Raw genomic sequence first — 23,124 nt, 5'->3', positions numbered from 1 at the left:
ATAAAATGCCACATACTTAGTTGGCATTCTCATACTAAGCATGTGTAAAAATTCTCTGTAGTGTGTGGTTTTGGCTACTAAGTTCCAGAAACATTTATTGAATGCTACTATATGCCAGGCACATGGGCAAAGTAGGAAGTTATCCAGGTGGTATGATTCTAAGGGAACCTTTTACACTGGCCCAGCCCACTGCCTAAAATAGTCTCCTTAGCAGGGCATCCCTTTGAGTTAGTCCAGGAGTCACTGGGATTCCTTTTTTGAAAATGAAGATAGTTTGGAAAGAAAAATATACTTTTTAATTTAAAAAATAATTTTTAAAGTATTTTTTTAAATACTAAATTTCACTAAAGCCTTGAGGTATATTTATTCATCCAGTTACCAGAATCAACTATTAAGGCCCTGAGTTGAATAGGAGGTGATGTGGATAAATTGTATTCTACCCAGGAGAAGGGGATGGTGAATTCTAGAAATTCACCTGTAAGGGCCCAGGGAAGCCAGGATATAGCCGCAGGTCAGGGAGCCCATCTTATCTGGAGAGAGGGATGCACTAAGGTTCTCTATCAAGAATAAACTTCAGTCACTTTGCTTTTGTTTTTAAGAACTAGCCCTACCTGATATATTTCAAAGCCAAGTTCTTATTTGTTTAAAACCAAGTAAGCAGGCCCCCATCTCTAATGAAAATCAGCCTGGTAGCTGGTCCTCTGTGTGGCTACCTCAGAACTCATCATCTCCTTAGTCAGCCTCTGTACTCCTTATTTAACTCTAATCAATGTCTTTTCACAGTTGATGATAGGTTGACATCGCTGACAAACCTGCACCAGGTGCAAAAGGATTTAAAGTACCCTCCTGCCTCGCTCTCACATCCTCTCCCACAGCTCTGAGAATTCTATACCTGGAGAATTTTAAATATCCTGTGTTCATGATTTTTGGCCTCTCTTCCAAAGACCTAAAATATTTTAAAAATATATTAGTTAACAAGTTTATTGTTATCAATGAGAAAATTATTTTATAAGTTGACTGTCACTTATGAGGCAGCTGTTGATACTCTGTTTGATTTTTTTTTTCTGCATTCACCCCTAAGCTTTCCACACTTGAAACAGCATGTATGGAACAACCATGTTTGTTCTAATGACTAACCCAAGGAGAAGCCCCCAAAATAATATCCATCATGATGGCTATGATTGTTGCTAAGTGCTGTGCTCAGAAAGATTCTCTATAGATTGTCTCATTCAATCTTCACAACAATCCCAAAAGGTAGGTACTGTAGTTACCCTCATTTATACATGAAGCACAGAGAAGTTAAGTAACTTGCCCAAGGACACACAGCTGGTTTGCTGAGATTCAAAAGCAGGCATTCTGTCTCCTGAGTCCAGGCTCTTAATTACTATGCCACAATGACGTGTGGGCCACCACCCCTTCTCCAAGGGGCCACCAAAATATGAGGGCGCCTCGTCACCTATGGGCAAGGGGTGCTGGGGCCCTCCCATGGCAATGACCCCAGTGCTCAGAACCAGCGTGTGGAAGTAGACCCCTGAGACGGCCAAGAGGCAAGGAGAACATTGGAGTAGCTTGGTCCTGCTCTTCCCACAGTGGCCTCTCTGTCCTTACCTTGTCACCTGTTTTTATAGAGCCCATTTTGAAGGATAGTGCTTAAGGCTGGGCCACACCTGAAACAGCATCAGCAGACACTTAATTATGAATTCACATAGCAGCACACTGCTGCACAATGTGTATTGGGGTTGGGAGGGGCAATAGATGGAGAGAATCTGCTTTGCCCTCAGTATTTTCTCAGAGACAGCCTTGGCGTTTTAAATCAAATTCATCTCTAAGTCGGCCTTAGACCAACAGGCCTTCCTGGGATGGGGGCCCTCAATGTGCTGGCAAATGTTTAATCACCTGCTCTCCAGGAGGAAAGCTCTTATTGGTAGCATTTGCCATTGCCTTAGTTTAAATGCTCCCACCACAGCAAGTTTCAGGTTACCAACACAGCCCCACTGAACAGGGTCAGGAAGAGCTGTGGGCAATCAGATCCAGCACACCCTTGGGCGAGGTCAGAAGATTAGGGTAGACAGACCCCGGTGGTAGTGTTGCTGCAGGGGACAAGGGTCAGGTTCAGATTCTGGACCTAGAGGGTTCATTTTATGTGTGGCTCCTTCTCTCCCCACCCTACCCTGATACCTTCCACCATAGAATCAAGCTCTAAGAATATCAAAGGGGTCTTGAAAGAGAAAGGAATCAGAATTTGCAGCCCAGAGGCAGTAGGTGGAAGGGAAGAGGGAGCAGGACATCATCTCTTGATGGGAGATAGGCGAAAGGAGGAAGAAGGAAAGAGATGGGAGGAATGGTTTTATAATCCACACATGTGTGTATGTGAGTCCTTGGCTTTTCCCTACTGTCAGGAAGAGCTGCCTCATTCCCCTGGTTGCCAGTCTGGTTGCTAGTCTGAGTCACTCCCAGGAAACATGTTTTAGCAGAGGAATGTCTTAGCAGGGTCTAACTCCTCACACCCTTGTTAATGACCCTGATATGAACAATGTTAGATCAGATACAGTCTGTTTTCCTCCGGAAGGACTTCAAGGCTATGTATGCCCTGCTCAGTTTCCTGACATTCTAGTGCTTTATGATTCCCAGGGTCAAAATTGTCATTCTAAGCATCTTCTCTGTTGAACAACAGATATGTACACAGAGAGCCTTGCTCTGTTTTCCATTCACTATTGGACACTATGAGCTGCAAAACACATAAAACAATTTTTCCAACCTAAAGAGCTTATAATCTCGTTGAGAAAATGTGACAGCCATGTGAACTAATTCCTAAGTAAGGAGCACTTATAACAGCATGATGATGATATGTCAAAGAATAGTCTTTATAATGAATTGTGAGGAACCTATAATTAAAGGAGAGTCTATAATGAGAACTTATTTAGTAAAGACAGTCAAACTGCATATCCTGGTCCTTTATATTGTTCTTGTTTGTTACGTAATGTGTACCCATTTTTTAAACATATTTCCGACTCATTTTACAGTTAGAATCCCTTTTTAACAAATAACGATTAGAGCAGCCAGTTCAATGTAATAAAAATATTTCTTCTGCTGGCCAACAGCCCATACTAACACTCCTTTGCTGATGGAGATCCAAGACTCCTTTTGAAGGGAAAACCCGGTATGAGAAAGACATTCACAAATCCCTGTCCATTTGGCAGTAAATCTACTTAACAAAAAGGTTATCCTTTCAGCAGAGTATTGACAAAGCACAGCTTTGCATATCTGCACGGTATTAAATAACTCTTGACAGAACCTGACTTTTTCAATGTTGCATTGATTTTATTTGGGGCTTTCGTGTCATAGAGCTCCATAGGCTCTGATCAGTTCAGGGTGGATGACTGTGGGAATCTCACCTCTGATCATCCAGGGCAACAGATCCCCTGACACACTAGCAAAGGCAGCAGAAGAGAGCAGACATACGTGTCTGCCCTTGTCTTCCCCTGTATCAGCTGATTATTTGTGCTAATAGAAGGAAGCAATCTCACTCTCATCATCCAAAAGCTCCTTTTCACTTGCTTTTTTGTCAATTTATTTTACTGAAGTATTTTTGAGTTACAATGTTGCGTTATTATAATTTCTGCTGTACAGCAAAGTGATTCAGTTATACATCTATATACATTCTTTTTCATATTCTTCTCCATTATGGTTTAATCACAGGATATTGAATAAAGTTCCCTGTGCAGTGTTTCACTTATTTTTGAGAGGGTTTTGGTAATTCTCTTAGAATATAGGAACCCTAAGTAAAATTTGGAGAATTTGCAGTATATGAAAGAAAAATAGTTCTGGATCTACCCTGTGTCTCTGGGACAGTGGGCTCGCGTGAGCCAGCCAGATTCTCTGCATTTACGAGAGTACTTTCTTGCCATAGAAGTCTAGGGTCTAAGTGTTTAGGTTAGGACGCCCTCCTGCCAGGCTTCAAATTAGGTGAGGCTGATAAAGTAAATAAAAGGTAATGGATTGTGTCCATACACGACTTCATTCCATCCTTTGAATGAGTTTATCAATAACTGCTAGAGGGCAAGACTCAGCAATAACCATGTACAGTTGATGTCTCCAGGCAATAGAAAGCTGATTTTATTTCCTAAGGTGTTTGAGGTGTGCCCGACTAAAACCCTCTTCCTTCACTGATACATCTAGTGTGTAGTTTTCCTGAAATGATTAATGTTTTCTTTCTCTAGGCTTATGCTACTAATTACACCCAAGCTTCTTGAACTGTCTTAAACAAATTCACACACAGGTAGGAGCCCTGCAGGGCTCGCGAGTGTGATGAATCAGGTTCTGTGCCATATGCTTTCATTTCTCCCCTCTGGTCAACATTTGTTTTCTCTGTACTTATTTCTCTTGCTGCCCTGTGAACTGAAATTTAAGGGCTGTGTTTAGCTGCATGTTGGGGTGGAATATGGGTGGAAGGGTGTATTTTAATAGTATTTTGCCAAATTTAAATTGGGTTGAATGTTTTCCAAAATAATTTCCTATTTCTAAAACTGCTGCCAGTTAGGAGAGACTTGGAATCTACCCTTATCCTGAAATACTAAGAAAAAGCTCAAAAGTTGTATTTGCAGAGTGTCATTTACTTAACGAGTCTCCCCAGTTAGACACAGAGAAGTGACTTTGCTCTCCGTTATGAGAATATTGTGCATTTCCTGGCATCTCGCTGCCCCCTAGTGCAACATGCCAGTGAGCGCATCCTTCCCTGCAAGCAATCTTTGCTTTATTACTGTCTGATCAGTCCATTTCATGCTTCCCTGGGTTCTGGCAATGTGATTAAACACTAATCCATGGCTCCAACAGAGTCCTCCATGGGTCCTATTTTGCCAAATAGATCTAACTATTGGAGCAGGAGTTTGGTGGGCTAGAGAGTACAGATAGGAAAGTGGGCTGGACTCTTGAGACCCCTTCCAATGGGGAGACATGGCCCATCTCCCAATGGGCCTTGTAGAGAGCTCTGAACATGAACAAATCTGGACCTGCTCTAATGCAGGCAGACTGTCTCAAGGTGATCTCAGGGAGCCCATAAGTTTCAATACAGTGCCAAGAATCAGAGGAACTGATCTTATGTTAAGATACACTCCTAGAGTGCAAAGTAGCAAGAGCAACGGGCTTGAAGAGAGAGACCACCTTGGGAAATTCCCTCAAACTCTTTTAGCCTTTGTAAAACGACTATTGATAAAAAGTAATCTTAGGGGCTTCCCTGGTGGCGCAGTGGTTGAGAGTCCGCCTGCAGATGCAGGGGACACGGGTTCGTGCCCCGGTCCGGGAGGATCCCACATGCCGCGGAGCGGCTGGGCCCCTGAGCCATGGCCGCTAGGCCTGCGAGTCCGAAGCCTATGCTCCGCAACGGGAGAGGCCGCAACAGTGAGAGACCTGCGTACCGCGCAAAAAAAAAAAAAAAAAAAAAAAAGTAATCTTAGAGATTGTAAGGTTTTAATACATTCATCTGTTTTTGAAGGTTCTGTACACTTTAACATGTGATCTAAATCTTCTTCTATTAGGTTTACTGTAGCCAAAGTAGCCATTAGGTGCAATTTAAGGATTATGGAAAGGCATTCTGACCCTAAAGGCTTGCTCTCAAAACTATTCTGAAATGATCACCAAATTGTGAGCCATGTATGTGGTCTCCATGAAGTTCTGCCAAAATGACCTTGAACAAGGTGTTTAACTTCATTGGGCCTCTGTTTTTCCATCTATAAAGTATTAGTGCCCCTATTTAAATGGATTACTTAGGGATTCAATGAGATAACATATGCCTGGCACATGGCAGATTTCAATAATTGTTAGTTCCTACCTCCTCCTCCCCCGACCCCTTTTTTCTGGACTGAAATAGTTAACACCCATCTTGGATACCAGATACTAATGGGTGGATGGTGGATTACGATGCCCTCTTTCTGAATTGTCCCCCAAAGAGCTGAGAGGCAGCCATTGCTTGTCACTATTAGTTTTGAATATTGGCAAGGAAATTTGCAAGAGGGAGTGGGATAAGGGGGTAGAGGTGGTCATTAAAATCTTCAGTGGTGAAAACTGTAACTGACAGGGACTTCAAGGTATTGCCTGTTCAGGAACCACGTCTGCTTTATTATGGAATGAAAGATTTCTGTTCTTTAATGATGATTGTAATTGCAGTTTTGACTGAGGGAGCAGACAAGAGAAAAGAAAGGCATCCAGTGTGGGGAAAGGTCATTTTGTGATCATGGAATTCTTTTTCAGAAGACTGTGTTACAAATATCATACTTGCTTTTCAGAATCAGGCTATTTGCAAAACAGATGCTCAATCTTCCTATGGTGAATTAGTAAACAAACAAAAAAAGATTTTAAACTCAGTATAACAGAGGGAAACACAGAGCCACACCTACATGCATGCATGTACACGTGTACAAACGCAAATACGTACTTTGTAGATTAAATAGACATTTTTTATGCTTTTATGTGTGTTTTTTGTTTTGGTGATAGCATTGAAAATTGTGTGGGTTTTGTTACGTAGTTAGGGTTAGTGAGTTTCCATGGAGAGAAGTAAGAGAAGTTTAAGAACAAATTCTTAAGTTTAAGGGCAAATTCCTCCTTACCTTTGATGGTAAGGAAGAATTTGTACTAAGGTCTTTCCTCCCATCTATACTCTAGTTCTGTCACTACCCTGACTATGAATTGGACAGAAACCAGAGAGAACCATGTAAAATTATGCATTTCATTAAATTTGTGTAAAGTCTTTCCAAATCTTCTTAGACATTGTTTTGGAATTGACCAAGGGGGAGTTTTACTGTATTTGTATCAGATCTCTGGAGTGGAACTAGAGGGAAGGTTACATATTGCCCTGTGCAACCCCTTTATTTTATAAATGGAGAAACTAAGGTCTAAAGAGGTCACAGGGCCAGAGTGCCCTCCCTTATTATTATCTCTCTTTCCTGTTGTCTGTATCATGTTTGCTTGGTCCATCTTCCCATAAGGTGGTGAGTGTTCAAAAGCATTAGACCTGATTTGCATGAGTTTGGCCTTCCTCAGCACCACACAATGGGAAAGTCGGTAAATTCCATTCTTAATCTCCTCCAGAGAATTGCCTCTTCCCAACAGAAATTATAATAGAGGGAAGGGGATTACTGAATAAGAATATTGTTTTTTAGTAACTTATTTCTTTACACTATTCGACAAAGAATTTCATGTCCAAGTTTAATATTGCAGTCTATTTCTTGACAGTGGAAAGAACCCATATGTGAATTAGCAATGAGAATTTTGTGTTACATTAGGAGGAAAAGATGTGTTCTAGTTCTGTCCTTTACAAAAACTCTGGGATTGAATTTTACCTCCTATAAAAAAGCCCATTTTGCAACTCGTTCAATATCACCCAACAATCAACAAATATTTATCAAGCCTCTACTATGGTCCTAGCAGTATTTAGAGTCTTAAGATGTATCAGGAAGCAAAACAAAGATTTCTGCCTTGGAGATTGTATCTTCATGTACATTTGTAACATATGAATGAACTATTACTTTCCAACACCAAATTATTCTTGCACAGCATTCTAATGAAAATGTGTCATTTTTATTTTTTTATTTTTTTAAATTGTCTTCCTTAAAATAAAAGGCCTTGTTTCTCAAGAAAAATGCTTTTTGGGCAAGTTGCATGAAATTTGTCACAATACTGCCGCCTTGCGGCTGCTTGAATCAGAAACCCACATACACTGTAAGGTCAACTCTGTCTTTAAAGGTAAGGTTTATAGGACAATTATCCTGCTCTTCAATGGAAGCCTTTGATACAAAATTACCTAGCCAGGAGTACTTAGAATCTAATTCCTTCTGATTTTGTCACAGAATGACTGGAAGAGCTCCATTGCTTTTGTCGTTGGAAACCGAGTTGAGGATGAGCTTCTCATTCAAGCCCTCACCCTCGCTGTCCAAGTTCCTCAGCGCAGACTCTTCAGTATGGTTTCCTGGCAAGACATTCTCCAGCAGGTACCTGTCTCTTCCCACCCCTAAGCCCCTTGGAGACTTTCTTCTTAAAATAATAGAATAAAATAATGAAATAAATAAAACTATCATATTCTTGGGCTGTTTGGCAAGTTTTGGTGCATTACTTTGCACAAACACTTAGCTGGAATAAATTTGAATCATCTAATCTGGAAGGATTATTTTTTTATCGGTGAATGTTGCCCTTTCCACATTCATTCATTCAACAAAAATGTCTGAGGTCATACTAGGCTCCATGCTAGGTTCTGTGAGGAATTATTTAATAAAAGACTCAATAACAATAAAAGAAAAAACTATTTAATATTCCAAGGAAGCCCATAACTAACTGGAAAAATGAAGCCTCCAGAGAATCCTAGCTGTCAGAGGTTAGAGGGGAATGATAACACAGAAAAGTTCTGTCAGATAGCACAGCCTCATATAATTACTAACAGCTTACCGAAGTGACTGTAAATATTTGAATTAATTGATGACTCTCTCTTCCTTGCTAGGTTCCCCAACCCCTCAAGTCACCGAGGTATTTGAAAGTTACATATATCTAAGGATTCTTTAAGAAAGCCTTTCTTTTTCATTATAGATGAATTTTCTTACAGATCAATGGAACAAGTGCACTTTTTGGAAGTACATCTAAAAAGGCAAAGAAATCTCTAAGCGGTAGTGCTCCCTTATATTGTGAGGTAGGTGAACGTATTGATGAAGAGATTTTTGTAACTTTTAGAAAACAAGAATTGAAGTAATAATTTTATAGTCACTTTTAAAAAAATTTAATTCATTCTTTGAAAGCAAATTCCCACTCATTGTTGGAGCTGTTTGTTCCTGATGGTGGGCGTGTGAAAAATCTGCTTCCCTTTTAACAAAATCCCCCTTTAGGACCAAAATTGTCCCAGATTGTCTACACTGTCACTGTATCCAGTTGAAGAATATAAATCAGAAATGTGTGTATATGAAAGTGTTGGACCATACTTTTTCATGGTAATTACTGAGTATGTGATGGTATTAAAGGGGGTTGTGTTATCAGTGTATTACAAAGTGTTAGTTTTACCAAAGAAACAATGTAAAAATGCCCCAGAAGGTGCTTCCTGCACATGACAGAGAAACAACTGGAATAATTTTCCATCCATTTGTGAACTTTGTGTCCATTTTACATGCTACTTTAATCATTGTGAAAGTAAGGATAATCTTCAGATTAATGGTCCATTCTGTTTCTAGCAGATGCAAAAGTCTGGCCTGGCTGACCAGTGGGTTTGTGCAAAGGACTTAGAACACAGGCTCAGTACAGGGGCTTTCCTCTTACCCTGTCTTGTTAATATCCAACTTACAGCTTACAAGGAACTATAAAAATCCAGTGATTAATTAGAATATCACTTAAAATTTGTCAGGTACTATTTTATGACTCTGCAGACCGAAAGCATAAAGATTTGGGGATCTTTCAAGACGAACTTGTTTGTACTTTATTTCAGTGGTAACTAATAAAGTTTTTATGTGTCTCGGTTCTTGGGTGATTTCATGATGGACTCTGTAGTGTTGCCTGAGTACTATCTGAACAGGTTCCATTGGACTTATTTACAATTGCCAATACTGTGGATTTTTAGCATTAACTCTTGCTACACTACTCTCGCTATCATGGCAAAAAACTCATTCTGCGCTGATGAAGTCAAATAATGAGCCTTCTAGCTTTTGTTATGATGTCCTGCATGTGCATGCCCCAGTTGAAACATTATGTGGTACCTGGATTTAAAATATTGGAAGTTTTCTTCTGAAGTAGCCATAGAAATCCATGTCCAATTCTCAGGCCTGGGATCAATTAGCCCCCGCCTCCAAAGGACTCTTTCTTCTTCAAAGATGCTCAGTGAAAATCAGAGATGATAACGGGCCAGTTTTGACGTCTGATGTGGACAGGCATTTTGGCTTGGATGTGGGATAGCCCGATGTTACAAATCTAGAGTTCGGTTAGAAAACCATTCCTCTCCAATGTGTGCTATGACTCCTCATAGCCTTCACTCAGGGGAGGTCCATTTCACATCTGGCTCCCCTGCATTCTTCCAGTGGAGCATTTGGGCAATAAGCCTCCCACACCCGCTCACATACCCTTTTCTGAATGGTTCCAGAAGAAAAGGGAAGGCAGCAGGAGCACCACAGAGATGGACCTGGGGTGCACCAGACGTGCATTAATGTCAATCACTGTAGCAAGAATGGATCAAAAACAGAAAACAAATTTGGGTTCCTGGGCGACATCAGCCATGGCCAGAATGCACATCTGGACCAGAAGGGCACATATCCAACCTCAGTCCCTCCACACTTAGGACCCGTTTTGGTCCCTCTTCCCAAGAGAAGTGAAAAGTTACAGGCAGTGCCTACTGAGAGCTCCAAGGCAGTTAGGAGTGTGGCCGTGAAAGAGACCCACAAGCCAAACTCTCTGGGGACCTCTGGACTTTCCAGGCATGCAGACAGCCGGCTCTTGACTCTATTTCTGCTTAAAATCTTGCACGGTCTGTGGCCACAGGTGAATTCCTCGGGAGCCTGTTTAGGAAGTCTTATGTTTTCCTTCTCAAAGGAAACTCTGCAACGGGGAAAGAAAAGAGAATCCAACAAAATTACTTACGTTACATGGGAAATTCATAGAGTTCTGTTTCCTTTTCGATCTCCATTTTGGAGGAAGGAGAACTCAAAATAGATATTTTAAAGGCCACGCACTTACATTGACTACTATTTGTGGGATACTCTCGTTGGCCTTAGATCAGAGCCTCGTCGTTCTTACTTTAAACACAGTTCTAACCAATTTGACTTTCTGGTTTCCCAGCCTGCGGTCGATTAGGAGCAGAGAATTCGAGTGAAACTTCATTCTAGCGCAGTTGATCCATGAGTAGTAAAAGAGTGTCAGAACCTCATTACATATTTCCAATAACGACTTGAAACGTCTGGGCTAGCAAAGACCACATTCCACAATGATTTGCTCAAGCTTTCATTTGGATGGCTTGGTCCTGTGTACACACAGCCTCGTTTTGAAATTGTGTAATTTCCCCTGAAACTTTAGAATTTCATCTAGCCATGATATTGTATATATGAGAGAATATTTATTTATAAACCACAGTTCTTTGAAAACCTGCTTAGATTTGTGCTAATGTGATTCCACAGAGACAAAACTACCCATGTGTTCCTTCACCTTCTCTTTTTGGAAACAAGTTTTGCTCTAGCAGGAACTACTCCAAGGACCTATGTGGGAATGGGAAGAGAAGTTTCCCCTTTGCCTATAGTCTTAGGGATGTTAGCTATCACTTTATTTTTCTTATAGTAGTAGTAGTAGTGTAGTATTAGGTATAGTAGTAGCATTTAATGAGGATGAATATGATTATGATCCCATATACTGGCATTACTTATAAGCATAATTTTCACCATGCAATCCTATTTGAACAAGTGTACGCACATGAGAATGGATATACAGATGTTGCCTGAATTATTAGTGACCAGTTTTACCAAATACCAAACAATTAACCAGTACATTCTTGTTCAAGCACTAGGTGTCAAACACTATCTAGACAATGGAGGGAGGGGAGTATGAATATTATAAAGACTTTAACCTCAAGAAGCTTAAGGACTAGTTAGGAAGAAAAAGAAATATATATATATATATATATATATATATGCCTGACACATAGTAGGTATTCAATAAATGTTTGTTAAATTGAGTAACACAATGCAGAAAATAGTCAGGGAAGTCTATGAGGGACAGTTGGAGTGTTCTGGACATTTAAAGGAAGATGAGGTTACTGTTAGCCTGGGTGGATTGGGGAGGGGTGAGATCTAGAGGAGCTTTGTGGAGAAGGTGGCATTGGAAAGGAAGGGGAGCTGACAAGTCTGATCTTTTAAACATGTTATCCCGATTGACCCATATCACAGTTCTAAAAGGAAATGTATATATCCCCATCTTACATAGGGGAAGATGGAGGCATAGAGAAGGTAGGAAGCTTGCTAATTAGAAAACTGAAGAACTTGGATTTAACCATAGTTAAACACATAGCCTCAGATTTTTCCACTTTACCACAAACCCAGTACTCTTTCACTGGGCTCAAAGCTGTCCACCTTTTGGATGGATAGGTCTTGACTTTCAAATGTGGGAGAGGGCACATTCTCTGAGAAGGGAACAGCTCAAGTAAAGGCATAGGAGTGAGAGAGAAGACTGAAAGCATATGTACTAAATTTGTAGTTACTTGGTACAATACATATGAAATAGCAAAGATAAACCCTGTACATATCTTAATTACAACTTTAAGATCCTAAAGGTGGAAATCTATGAGAAAACATTTCAAACACTGGAAAAAAATCCATGCTTTAAGATTCATGGCTGCACTTAAATTAATTCACTAAATATGCACAAATATTTGTGTGTGTGCTTTATGGTCCACATAGAGAATCTGACCTGTTCGTTTGCAGGTATACTCAGTCCTGACCTAAACCACAAAGGAAAATATTAATGGTCATCCAGAGTCAACTGAACTGTTACCTATGAGAGGGGTCTAAGTATATCATACATGCAAAGATCATCCCTCTTATGGTTAAATCTGATACACGGTATGTGAGCACTATGAGAGATGTAAAATTTTCAGACTTTGACATTGTAGTTTTGATAAATTAGAAAGAAAAAACTACTAACTGGGCAAGGGGGTTGTTTATCCAACTTATCTGAAAGTAGAGTCTACCATCTTAAAAGTTGTATATTCCACTGCGTAGTTCTCATTCCATAAGGGTGATCGTCATGCCTCCCTATCGGGAGATGGGCCTCTATCCACACATAGGCTGTGGTTTATGTGCCTGTCTGTGACTTATTCCGAAAAGAGAAATTGGGTCACTATACAAACAAAACCCAATAGTCTGCTGAAACAAAAATCATCTTTAAAGAATGAAGTTTTTTATGTCCTTGTTTATGTCTCACTTACTTCAAAGAATAGTCAATTCTATACAATAAAGAACTTGGACAATCCTAAAGATTATGTGATACGTTGCAATTTTACAAATACAAATAATTATTAATTTTCCTCTTTACTCCTCTCAGTAAAAACTAAAACTTTTAATTTAAATATTAAAATGGGCTTTTCCATTGGGAGATAATTCTGGGAGATTATTAAATGTGGAAAGACTTTTATGGTATTAGATATGAGAGTAATAAACCAAATGCAGTTAAAACAGATATAAGATGCAAATTTTATATCTTCTGATCAAATTAGTTTCACCACATTTTTAAAACGCTTTGCTAGTACTTTAGATTAGAATTCCCAGATATAATAGTTCCATTTTTGGTTCCCATTCCTGGGTGTGTAGACATATTTCTCAGCTCTTTCCCCAAAATGTGTTTATAATAACTCACAAGTAAGAACACAGACTTAATTATTATCTAGTTGCCTCCCTTTTCCAGATTCCTAATATGAAACATTTCTTAAACAGTGCCTCAAATTAATAATCTATTCAGTAGAATTGTAAACCCTTATTTTTGGGGGTGGCCCTTGTCAAAATGAAAAATGGAAAACTCATGCTTCAGAGATAGGAACAAATAATAAGTGAACACATTTAAGAGGTTTGAAGTTATTAAAATGGCAGATCTACTGGGAACAGAAAGAGCAGTATGTCATGGAAGGAACGAAGGGAAAGCGAGACAGGAAGCATTCTCTGGCCTTTTCAATCCTGCGTTTTAAAACAAAACAAAAAAAGTCAGGAAGAATTGGAAGGTAGCCAACCTAATGCCGTTATTTCATAGAGCTTAGGGACACACCAGGAAATTACAGACCAGTTAGTTTAACTTCACTTGTAGGGAAAGTATTAAAAACTGCTGCAGGAGATCAAGTAAAAGGATGCTTAGAAAAGCACAGCTTGATTAAGACAAGCCTGGCCAACGTGGTTTTCGGAAAGGGAAGGTCATGTCTTAGGAACTTGTTGAAATTCTTTGAAGCTATTATGGCCAGTACAGTCTTCAAAGAACACAGCGAGGCCCAGGGTCTGAGTATCTTTTCTGTTCCACATCAGTCCTTCAGGGATGCTTGCAGAACATGGCCCACATCAGGGCCTTGGCGCTCCAGGTTTAGAAACCACTGTCAAAATAGAAGAAAATAACCTCTGATGGAACATTTTTAAAGCTGGAACCAATTAATACAACCTGATATTTATAAATGTAAAATAATGACTTGGAACAAAATTTAGGAATATTGAGCTGTAACAAAGAAGTACTACGTTGGGACTATAAAAACAATCTGGGAGTTGTTGTGTCAAAAGCTGGGCTCTGGAGGCATTTCTCACCCAAAGAAGGGAAAACGAGGAGAAATCACAGTGCTAGAAATGTTTATAAAGGGTTATGAAGAGTTGCAAGCGAATGCATTTTGTCGAAATGGGAAAAAGAGCAGTCAGATGGGTTATCAACCCTGAGCCTCCTCTTTCTGGAGGAGGCCTGAGCAGCCCAGCAGAGAAAGTAAGGCCAAGCTAGTCACTGAGGAGCAGAAGGTCAGGGCTCCTGGGGTGCAGTATGTTTGCTTCTCATGTCAGAAACCTGGAGTTCTGTTTTCAGAGGAAAGCACAACTCAAGCAAAGGCACTCAGAGACATCCAAATGGTGCCCTCAGCTCTTTTCCACCCTGAGGCGCAGGCGGCTGGCCAAGCCCATGTGGCAAAGAGTCAACAGTCCAGGGGGAGGCCAGTAGTCACTGGGGAAGAATGGTACCTGAAGCTGAGGACCCTGGGATTCATCAGCACGAAATGCACACCGTGCAAGGATTGGGGTGCTGGCTAGGACCTTTGACCAGTGGGAGAACTGCTGGGCAAGGCAGGAATCTAGTCAAGAATTCCAGGACACACAGATATCAGTGGAGGAGCAGCCACAAGAATAAAGCAAGGTTCAGCTAGTGAAGAGTGGCCATCACTGTCTTAACTGGGTGGGGTTTGGAGCCTCTCCAACATGTTACATTACACTTCCACCATGATTGGAAGGATACTGGAGACAGAATCACGAAGACGATCTCATCCTATTCCTGTATCTAAGACTGTGACTAACCCCCCTTTACATACGGTAATAATAGTTACCATTCGTTGAACACTTAGTTTATTCCAAGTTTTGTGTGCTGGGTGCCTCATATATATTAGCTAACCTAATCTTCTCAACAACGTGCCAGGAGATAATTAACAAATGATGAAAGTGAAGCTCAGGAAGTTTAAGTAACTGGTTGATTTGGAAGCCTTTGTTCCTTCTCCTTGTCTTTACACAAAAATTAAGAATAGTTTAGATTCTACAAGTGGTGGTTGTGGTTTCACATTTCTTGAATACAAGCTACTGTTAGTAATTAGAATTAAGCTTGAAATCTCTCCATAGTTCTGTGATATGGTTATTACTTTTCCTACTACTCAGGCGAAAACAGTGAAGGTATATCAGCAGATAATGAAGGTGTCAAACAATTTTAGTTATTTTTGAGCCATGTTCATGAGTGGCTTCTGCTCAAATGTTTGGGTCAACTGGAATTTTTAATTCTTAGAGTTAAGATTTGTATGGTTAAGGTGACTGAGTCTTTCAGAGTGCCTTCTGCTAGTTTGATGAGACCTAGACCCAGGAGTTAGATGCACTGATCCAAACCAGACTGCCTGGGCTATATGCTGATTCTACTACTTACTAGCTATGTAATCTTGGACAAGTTACATAACTCTGCTGTACTTCAGTTCTTTGTAAACTCAGCATTGATAATACTATCTACTTCATAAAGCTGTAATGATGATTAAATGAAACAGTAAATATAAAATACTTAGCATAATTCTCGACCTAGAGTAAGTGTCCAATAAGATTTAGCTATTATAATTAATGTTATTTTTAAAATTTCTATTCTCAGTGATTGTTACAGTTTTGTATTTTAAGAAGCAAGAAAGAAAAGAAACATCTATGAGCAGGGTTTTTTATTTTTAATTTTTTATTGTGGTTAAAAAAGTACATAAAATTCACAGTCTTGACTATTTCTAAGTGTACAGTTCCATAGTGTTAAATATATTCACATTGTTGTGCAGCAAACCTTCCCAACTTTTTTTATCTTACAAAACTAAAACTCTGTATTCAGTAAACAACTCCTCATTTCCTGCCCCAGCCCTGACAGTCATTCTACCTTCTGTTTCTAACAACTAAACAACTCTAGGTACCTCATATAGGTGGAATCGTACAGTATTTGTCCTCTAGTGACTAGCTTATTTCACTAAGCATAATGTCTTCGAGTTTTATCCACATTGTAGCATATGTCAGAATTTCCTTCTTTTTCAAGGCTGAGTAATATTCCATTGTATGTATCTATGACATTTTGTTTAGCTATTCAGTCATCGATGCACAGATACACGGCTTTGGCTAAATGATCAAGTGACAATAACTAAGGTTTAAGAAATGCTTCACTTTCATGCATTGCACAAATATTTGAATGTCTATCATGTGCCAAATCTATGGTTGAGTTTATCTTAGTGTATAAAACAGATACAATTTCCTGCCCTCACAGAGCTTATATTTGAATGGGGAAGGCAGACAGACATTAAGCAAAAAAATATATACACAGTTAAAATTGTGATAATTGCTTTAAATCAGAAGGAATTACATGGAAAATACTTTAAACTGAGTGTTTGGAGATAAACTGAAAGATGAAAAAAAGGCCAAGTGAGAAGAGTGGGGAAAATATTCAGGCAGGGGGAACAGCACGTGCAAAGAGTCTAAGGCAGGAGTGAAAGATGTCACCCTCTCAGAGGAATGAAAAAGGCCAGTGTGCCTAGAATTTAATTAGAGAGAGAGTGTGAGACAGAGGTGGACAGAGGCCAGATCTGCAGGGACTAGTATGTCCTTGATAAGCAAGAGTTTGCATTTTTACTTGCTAGGAAATAGGAAGCCATCAAGCCTTTTAAAGGGGAAAGTGACACAATCTGAGTTCTTTTTCAGAATATTTTCCTACTTCAGAGTGAAATATAAATTGGGATGGGGTCATGAGATAAACATGGAAGTGAGGAGACCAGTTAGGAGGTCGTTGGGATACCCAGGTGGAGATGGAGAGAGCAGGCAGATTCAGAGTATATTAAGGAGGAAGAATCAGCATAATGATGCCACTGTGAGATGTGAGGGGTGAGGGAGAAGCAGTGAGTTTCAGGAGTGATTCCAAAGTTCTGACTTGAGAAACTCAGTCAAAATATCTTCCAATAGAAAAAACTGAAGAAGATTAAATTCGGGGGAAATGTGGAAGTACAGTTTGGCCTGGGTTAAATTTGATATGTCTGACAGATATTCTAAGAGGAGAGATGTCAAAAAGGAAGTCAGATTTTTTAGTCTTTTTCCTTTTTTGTATCTTTACGTGCCTGGTGTGGTGCTGGTACATAATAAGTATTTGAAGAGGTGTTTGCTGTCTGAAAAAACTAATTTATTAATGAAGGACTAGTGAGAGTTACTGGTAAAGACCACAAGCAGGACACATTGGACCATTTCAACATGGTAGTTCAGTAATATTTCCTGGGTACTAGCAGTTTTGGTCCCTTCTTTTTTCTCTTCTTTGGTTCCATATCCCATATGGTGGTTTTCTAATTATGGGTTACAACCCAGTGGTTTACACAGATATTTAGTTGGTGGCAACTGTGTGTGTATGTGTGTGGTTTGTGATGTAAACAGTTTTTGCTGTAAATATAGGTCCGAAAAAGTTTGAAAAACCAATACCTTAGAGTCCTCTAAACCTATTTTGTGTTATCTTCCTTCTGCATCTCCCTGGAGTAAAGGGTATTGTAGACACTCATCCTTGTTCAGCCCTCACTCAGCAGACGTTTACAGAGTTTCTATTACAGGCTGGAGAGCGGGCACAAGATTCAGTTAGACCTGGTCTCTGCCCTCAAGAGCTGGTAGTCCATCATGTTGTAAATACTATGTTTGTTTCCTGCTATTTCATGACGTTTTAATACTTTGTAGCAAGTCTGATGTAAAAGTTATAGATTTAAGCCTTGGTTATAATTGAGTCTGTCCTTCATTGAGCCCTGTGGCTGACCTCACTTATTGTTCACAACTTTCAGCCAGAAGGGTAATGGTCCCCAGACAGGGCATGTTGGAAAGAGGAGAGAGGGAGGGGCAGAGCCGTCACCAAAACAGTCAGAGATGCAACAAAGATATAGATGGCCTTGCTTCCTGAGAGGGAGAGAATGTGTAGCTGGAATTGAAGTATGGTAACAATTTTCATGCTTCTACGTATTTTTAGTGTGACCTCTATTTCTGAAATTCTAACTCATTCCTCCATCTTTGGTAGCAAGGAAAGGAAGAAGAAATACCAAACCAAAGGTGAGAGAATTGACTATTAGATAGAAATTCATTTATATTTACTGAAAAGCTACTGTGCATACTAATTCACAGAATATTAATTTGAATAAGTGAATTTCAGATAGATATTGTGTTTTGAAGTCCATCCATTCTTCTATTTCACACACTTAACTGGCCGAAAAACCCCTCAAACCCAATTAAGTAGCCTGATAATGTAAGTTAACTAAAATATGATCTCTATATTGCTTCCAAAATATATTAAAATATATCATTATGAGTTTAGAGGTTTGAAAAATAGAAAACCAGTCCTACAAAAATTCTTACCCAGAAAAAGTGCAATTGTTCAATAAACCCCTTTCCTTTAAAATTGCATCTTTTGGCTTCATACTTATTTGGATTACAGTACTCAGACTCACCCGGGCTCACTCACTCATTGGGAAATATTTAATTAGATTATCCTCTTTATCGGAAGGAACATGTAATTAGTTCAGTTATTCTCAAGTCTTATAATATTATCCTTTATCGCTGGAGCTGCAGAGAAGCAGAGGAGAAGCTACTAACACGTAACATAGTCACAGGCCACCACTGCTGAGTCTTACGAATTTATGAGGAGCTAGTCTTGTAGTACATTCTCAAAGATTCATTTTAGGAATATCATTGAGAGGGGGAAAAAGAAAGGGTAGATCCTATCTGGATTTAATGCAAGGGGCTAATATATTACTTTTTGTAACTAATAAAATTTCAAGGACTGACAGCAAATTTCTGATTTGCTTTTCCCCTAGTAAAATGTCTGCTTTGAATTATGCAGAAAGAATTCTTCTTCCTGCCAACTTGTTTCAATTCCATGTGCAAAACCATCCACAGAACATTGTCAGGGGTTCTTATAGAGGTTCATTTCAGGATTCCTCAATCATGGGAGGAACACACACACACACACACACACACACACACACACACACACACATACATACTCTTTCTCCTCTTTTGGGAGCAAGCAAAGGAAAATGGATTGGATTGGTAAAGTCTATGTATGGTGCTTTCCCTTTCTGAAAGTAGAGACAAAGATGAGTCATCAGATGGGAGAAAGAGGTTTTAGTGTCCTGTTTTATGTATGCAGGCCCACCCTGTATGTAGGTGGAGAGGGCAGTTGCCGTGAGATATGATATAAGAGGTGCTGGAAGTTCTGCCTGTCCAAAAATAGCCCCCGCAAGGCCTGGGTTCAGGCACAGGGTCGGTAAAACCCTGGTTCAGATGAAATGAAACTGCATTTTCAGCATGCTAACCCATTATACCGTTATCCTATCAACATGCGTTTATTTATCAGAAGTAAAAGCTGGACCTTTGAGGGAATGTTCATTTGGACAGGGAGAGTAGGGGAAGGACTTAGCAAGATTGAAGGCGCGGGGTAACAATGCGAGTCCCCAGAAACCGTTTCTGCATCACCACTGAGTGAGTTTGTTGAAACTAAACCTCTTCCACGTTCATTCACTCAATCAGTCTTTTTTGAATCAGTATTTTATGGCATGTGACATTTTCTCCAACAGGCAATGCTTTTTGCTGGGACTTTATTAACAAGAATAATAACAACTCACATTTGGAAGATGCCTTTTAGAGTATAAAATACTTTTCACACACAATGTAGATTTGATCCCAACAACCTTGTGAAGCTGACTTACATCTTATTATTCTCATGTAGCAAACGAGCAGAGAGTCTCGAAGAGGTTAAGTGACTTGCCTTGCGCCCGCAGCTGATAACGTCAGAGCCCCATGTTGGAACGCAGGCTCCATGTTCAGGCTTCACTCTGTTACTTCAGGCTCTTTGAGACGCAGTCCCTACAGTCAAGGAGCTGACAGTTAAGTTTAACCTGCTTAGTAATTCACCTAAACAAAGGAGCAAGCCCTCTGGGAGTTTTCTCTAGTGCTGTTACCGAGGAAGTATTTCCCCTGGTCTTAAAGTTTCTAAAAGAATTGTGCCAAACACAGGCTTCCGCAGGCACACGTTTGGCCTCAGACTTTGGATTAGACTTTATCAGTCATTCACATCATTCCCAGGGCTAAAGACATTCCCCACTTAGAATACCTGACCCCTCTGCACAAAGTTGTAAAATAAATAAACCAAATTAGATAGGGAAAATACAAATATGAATTGGCAGATATTAACTTAGGATTTTCTCTAGAGCCCTTGGGACCTGGGGTTTTTTTGAGGAGATAAAAGGTTGGGGTAGAACTTGATCAAGAATGATGAAGTGACTGTAAATCTAGAATTTCTGTATCAAATCACGTCTACTTGGCGCCGTAAGCAAACACACACATATCTCCATCCCTTTAGGTGATGAAGCCACGGTTTTGGAGCAGCTCTAGCTCATCCCTTTTTAGCCATTTTGCGCTCCATTCACTTTATGCTCCTTCCTCAGTAAGTGCAAAGTGCACCGAGTTAAATAGAATTATGTAAAATTTAGACTTAAATGTTCCCATTTAGCAGCCAAATAACCCTGTTCAAGTGTCATCTCTTTTGTGAAATCTCCTTGGATTCCGGCAGGCAAAGTTCATCTTGCTGTGTTATATCGTGGTTGTTTGTTTGTATCTGCCTCCCGCTACTTTGTAGTGAACGGCATGAGCATTAGAGGACATGTGTTATTCATCACTAAAACCCCAGCGCTCTAGGCTAGCAATCCCAAGTTATTTTGATCACATATCCCATCAGTTCAAAAAAAAAAAAAAATAGAGCGTTTGTTCCGTGTACATTGTGTGTGTGTATATGAACATATTACAAATATCATAGAACATCCTCAAAATTAAGAATTAAAAAGGACAAAATAAAGGCAAATGTAATCAGGGGTTCTAATATTTTCCCCCCCCTCTTGGTTGATACTCTTGCTCATGCCCAGGGGTGCATTTGGAGACCGAATCCACTGATTTTCGCACTTTTGCTGGACACAATAAATGTTTGTGCAATGGGTCTGTGGAATGAGTCTCTGGCACATCAGGCACTTCCCCTGACACCAGTCACTTTCTCAATTAGTGAACTAGTGCCAAGCGTTTTCCCAGCCTCTGAGCACACTGGCTTCGCAAGAGGAGGGCTGGCTGGATGTCAGCCACGCTGGCCGTCACAGGGTACCCTTTTACAAGGGACAGCCTGCACGATGTTTGTGAAGGGCTTTGTGATTTGTGTGCTCATTCTTTCATTCAGCATGTATTGTATTCGTTGTTCACCATGTGCCCATCATAAAGTTAATTCTAGCCTTCAACCTAAAAGACAGATATGGAAATGAGCAGTTTATTACCATACGATAACAACAAAGTTGTTAAGGGTACATTGAATGCACAGAGCAATGCCTAAATCTTCCTAAAGTTTTGAGGGAAAGGTTTTAGGAAAATGGCTAGAAAGCTGAATGGGGAATTTATGAAGTAAGGAAGGAGGAGGGGGAATTCTAGGCAGAGGAATCAGCCCCGGCAAAATCAGGCAGACATAGACAGCATGGCATAACCAAGAAATTCCAAATAATGGGCATCCCTGAAGGATAGGAGGGATAGTGGAAGGAGCAGCTAGGAACGAGACCAGACAAGTGTGTCAAGACTAGGTCATAAAGGGCTTGGTGTGCCCTGCTAAGGAGTGAACACTTTATCCTTTCGGTATGGGATCCGTTGAGGAATTCTGAGCTGGAAAGTAATATGAGAGGTGAAGATATTAGAATCAGCGTGCAGGAAAAATTCTGCAGGAGGATGGAAGGGTGGCACTATTAATAACAGTCCATTGCTGTATAGCATTTACATTGTATATTTCATTTATTAGCTGTTTTATTAAAAAAGCAATACAGTACAAGTTAATTGTAGAAAATTTGGGAAATGTAGAAAGAGCATAGCCCATATAGTATTAGGCGCCTAAGTATCTGTAGACTATTCCACCATTCAGAGGTGCATGCTTCTTTTTGAAAAATAGAAACTGTATATACTTTCTATCATATCCTTTTCATATATTATGACATTAGCCTTTTTCTAAATCCATATACAGTGTCTATATAATAGAAAGCATGTCTCTATTCAATAATTCACTTAACCACTCCCCCTTTTGCTAAATTTAGACTGTTTACCAATAGTGAGGACCTTGATTGTTTCCTTATGAAAAATTTCAAGAAGTGTAATTACTGAGTCAAAGTATATAAATCTTTGTAAAGCTCTTGACATACATTGTCAAAATGCATTCGAGATAATTTGTGCCAATTTACATTCCTTCTAACAGTTCCAATTTAACCACACCCTCTTCAACATTGTATTTTTTTATCTTAGTCAATTTGATAAGCAAAAATTGTAAGGTTAAACATTTAATCATATTTTTATTGGCTGTGTTTTGTGATTACGGAATTCATGAATGCGAAATGATTATGTAATTTTGTTTTCGGATTTCTTGTGATAATGGGAGGGGAGCCACTGTTGTCTAAATTCAGAATGAGGAATATTTGCTTTGATTTAAAGCAGATTTTAGATGCAGTGAGGGTTACAAAAAGGAAGAAGCCATCATTGGGGGCCCTGCCAAGCTCCAGGTGCCCTGAAGGAGAAGGACACACATTCAAGGCTGCTAATACAGGCGCACCTGCAGGAGGGGACTGGATGGAAACATGCACAAGGGCCAGGGAGCGGGACCAGGGAGAATTGTCTCAGACAGGGGAATTTGGGAGGGGTTGTTGCAGGAAGGCCTTTGGTGTGAGCCCTTCCGATTGCTAAACCTCTTCTTGCCTCTTTGTGTCAGTGGTCCTCAAAGTGGCAAGCCTCCAAATCACCTGCAGAGCTCATTTAAAAATGCCTGTGCGAGATCGCAGCCACAGTGACGGGGATCGGGGGTGTCTTCAGG

General features: G+C 39.9%; 1 protein-coding gene across 1 annotated transcript in view; it reads left to right on the top strand.

The window, feature by feature from the left end:
• Nucleotides 1-23,124, top strand: part of SPAG17 (sperm associated antigen 17) — a 218,614-nt gene that overhangs the window by 18,546 nt on the left and 176,944 nt on the right. The window contains exons 2-3 of the mRNA XM_060009438.1: nt 7,842-7,982; nt 8,588-8,671. Coding sequence (XP_059865421.1) covers nt 7,842-7,982; nt 8,588-8,671 — 225 coding nt within the window. The remainder of the gene's footprint in view (nt 1-7,841; nt 7,983-8,587; nt 8,672-23,124) is intronic.

Source organism: Delphinus delphis, chromosome 1, assembly GCF_949987515.2.
Source record: "Delphinus delphis chromosome 1, mDelDel1.2, whole genome shotgun sequence".
NCBI classification, from domain to species: domain Eukaryota; kingdom Metazoa; phylum Chordata; class Mammalia; order Artiodactyla; family Delphinidae; genus Delphinus; species Delphinus delphis.
This window is presented reverse-complemented; position numbering and strand designations above follow the sequence as displayed.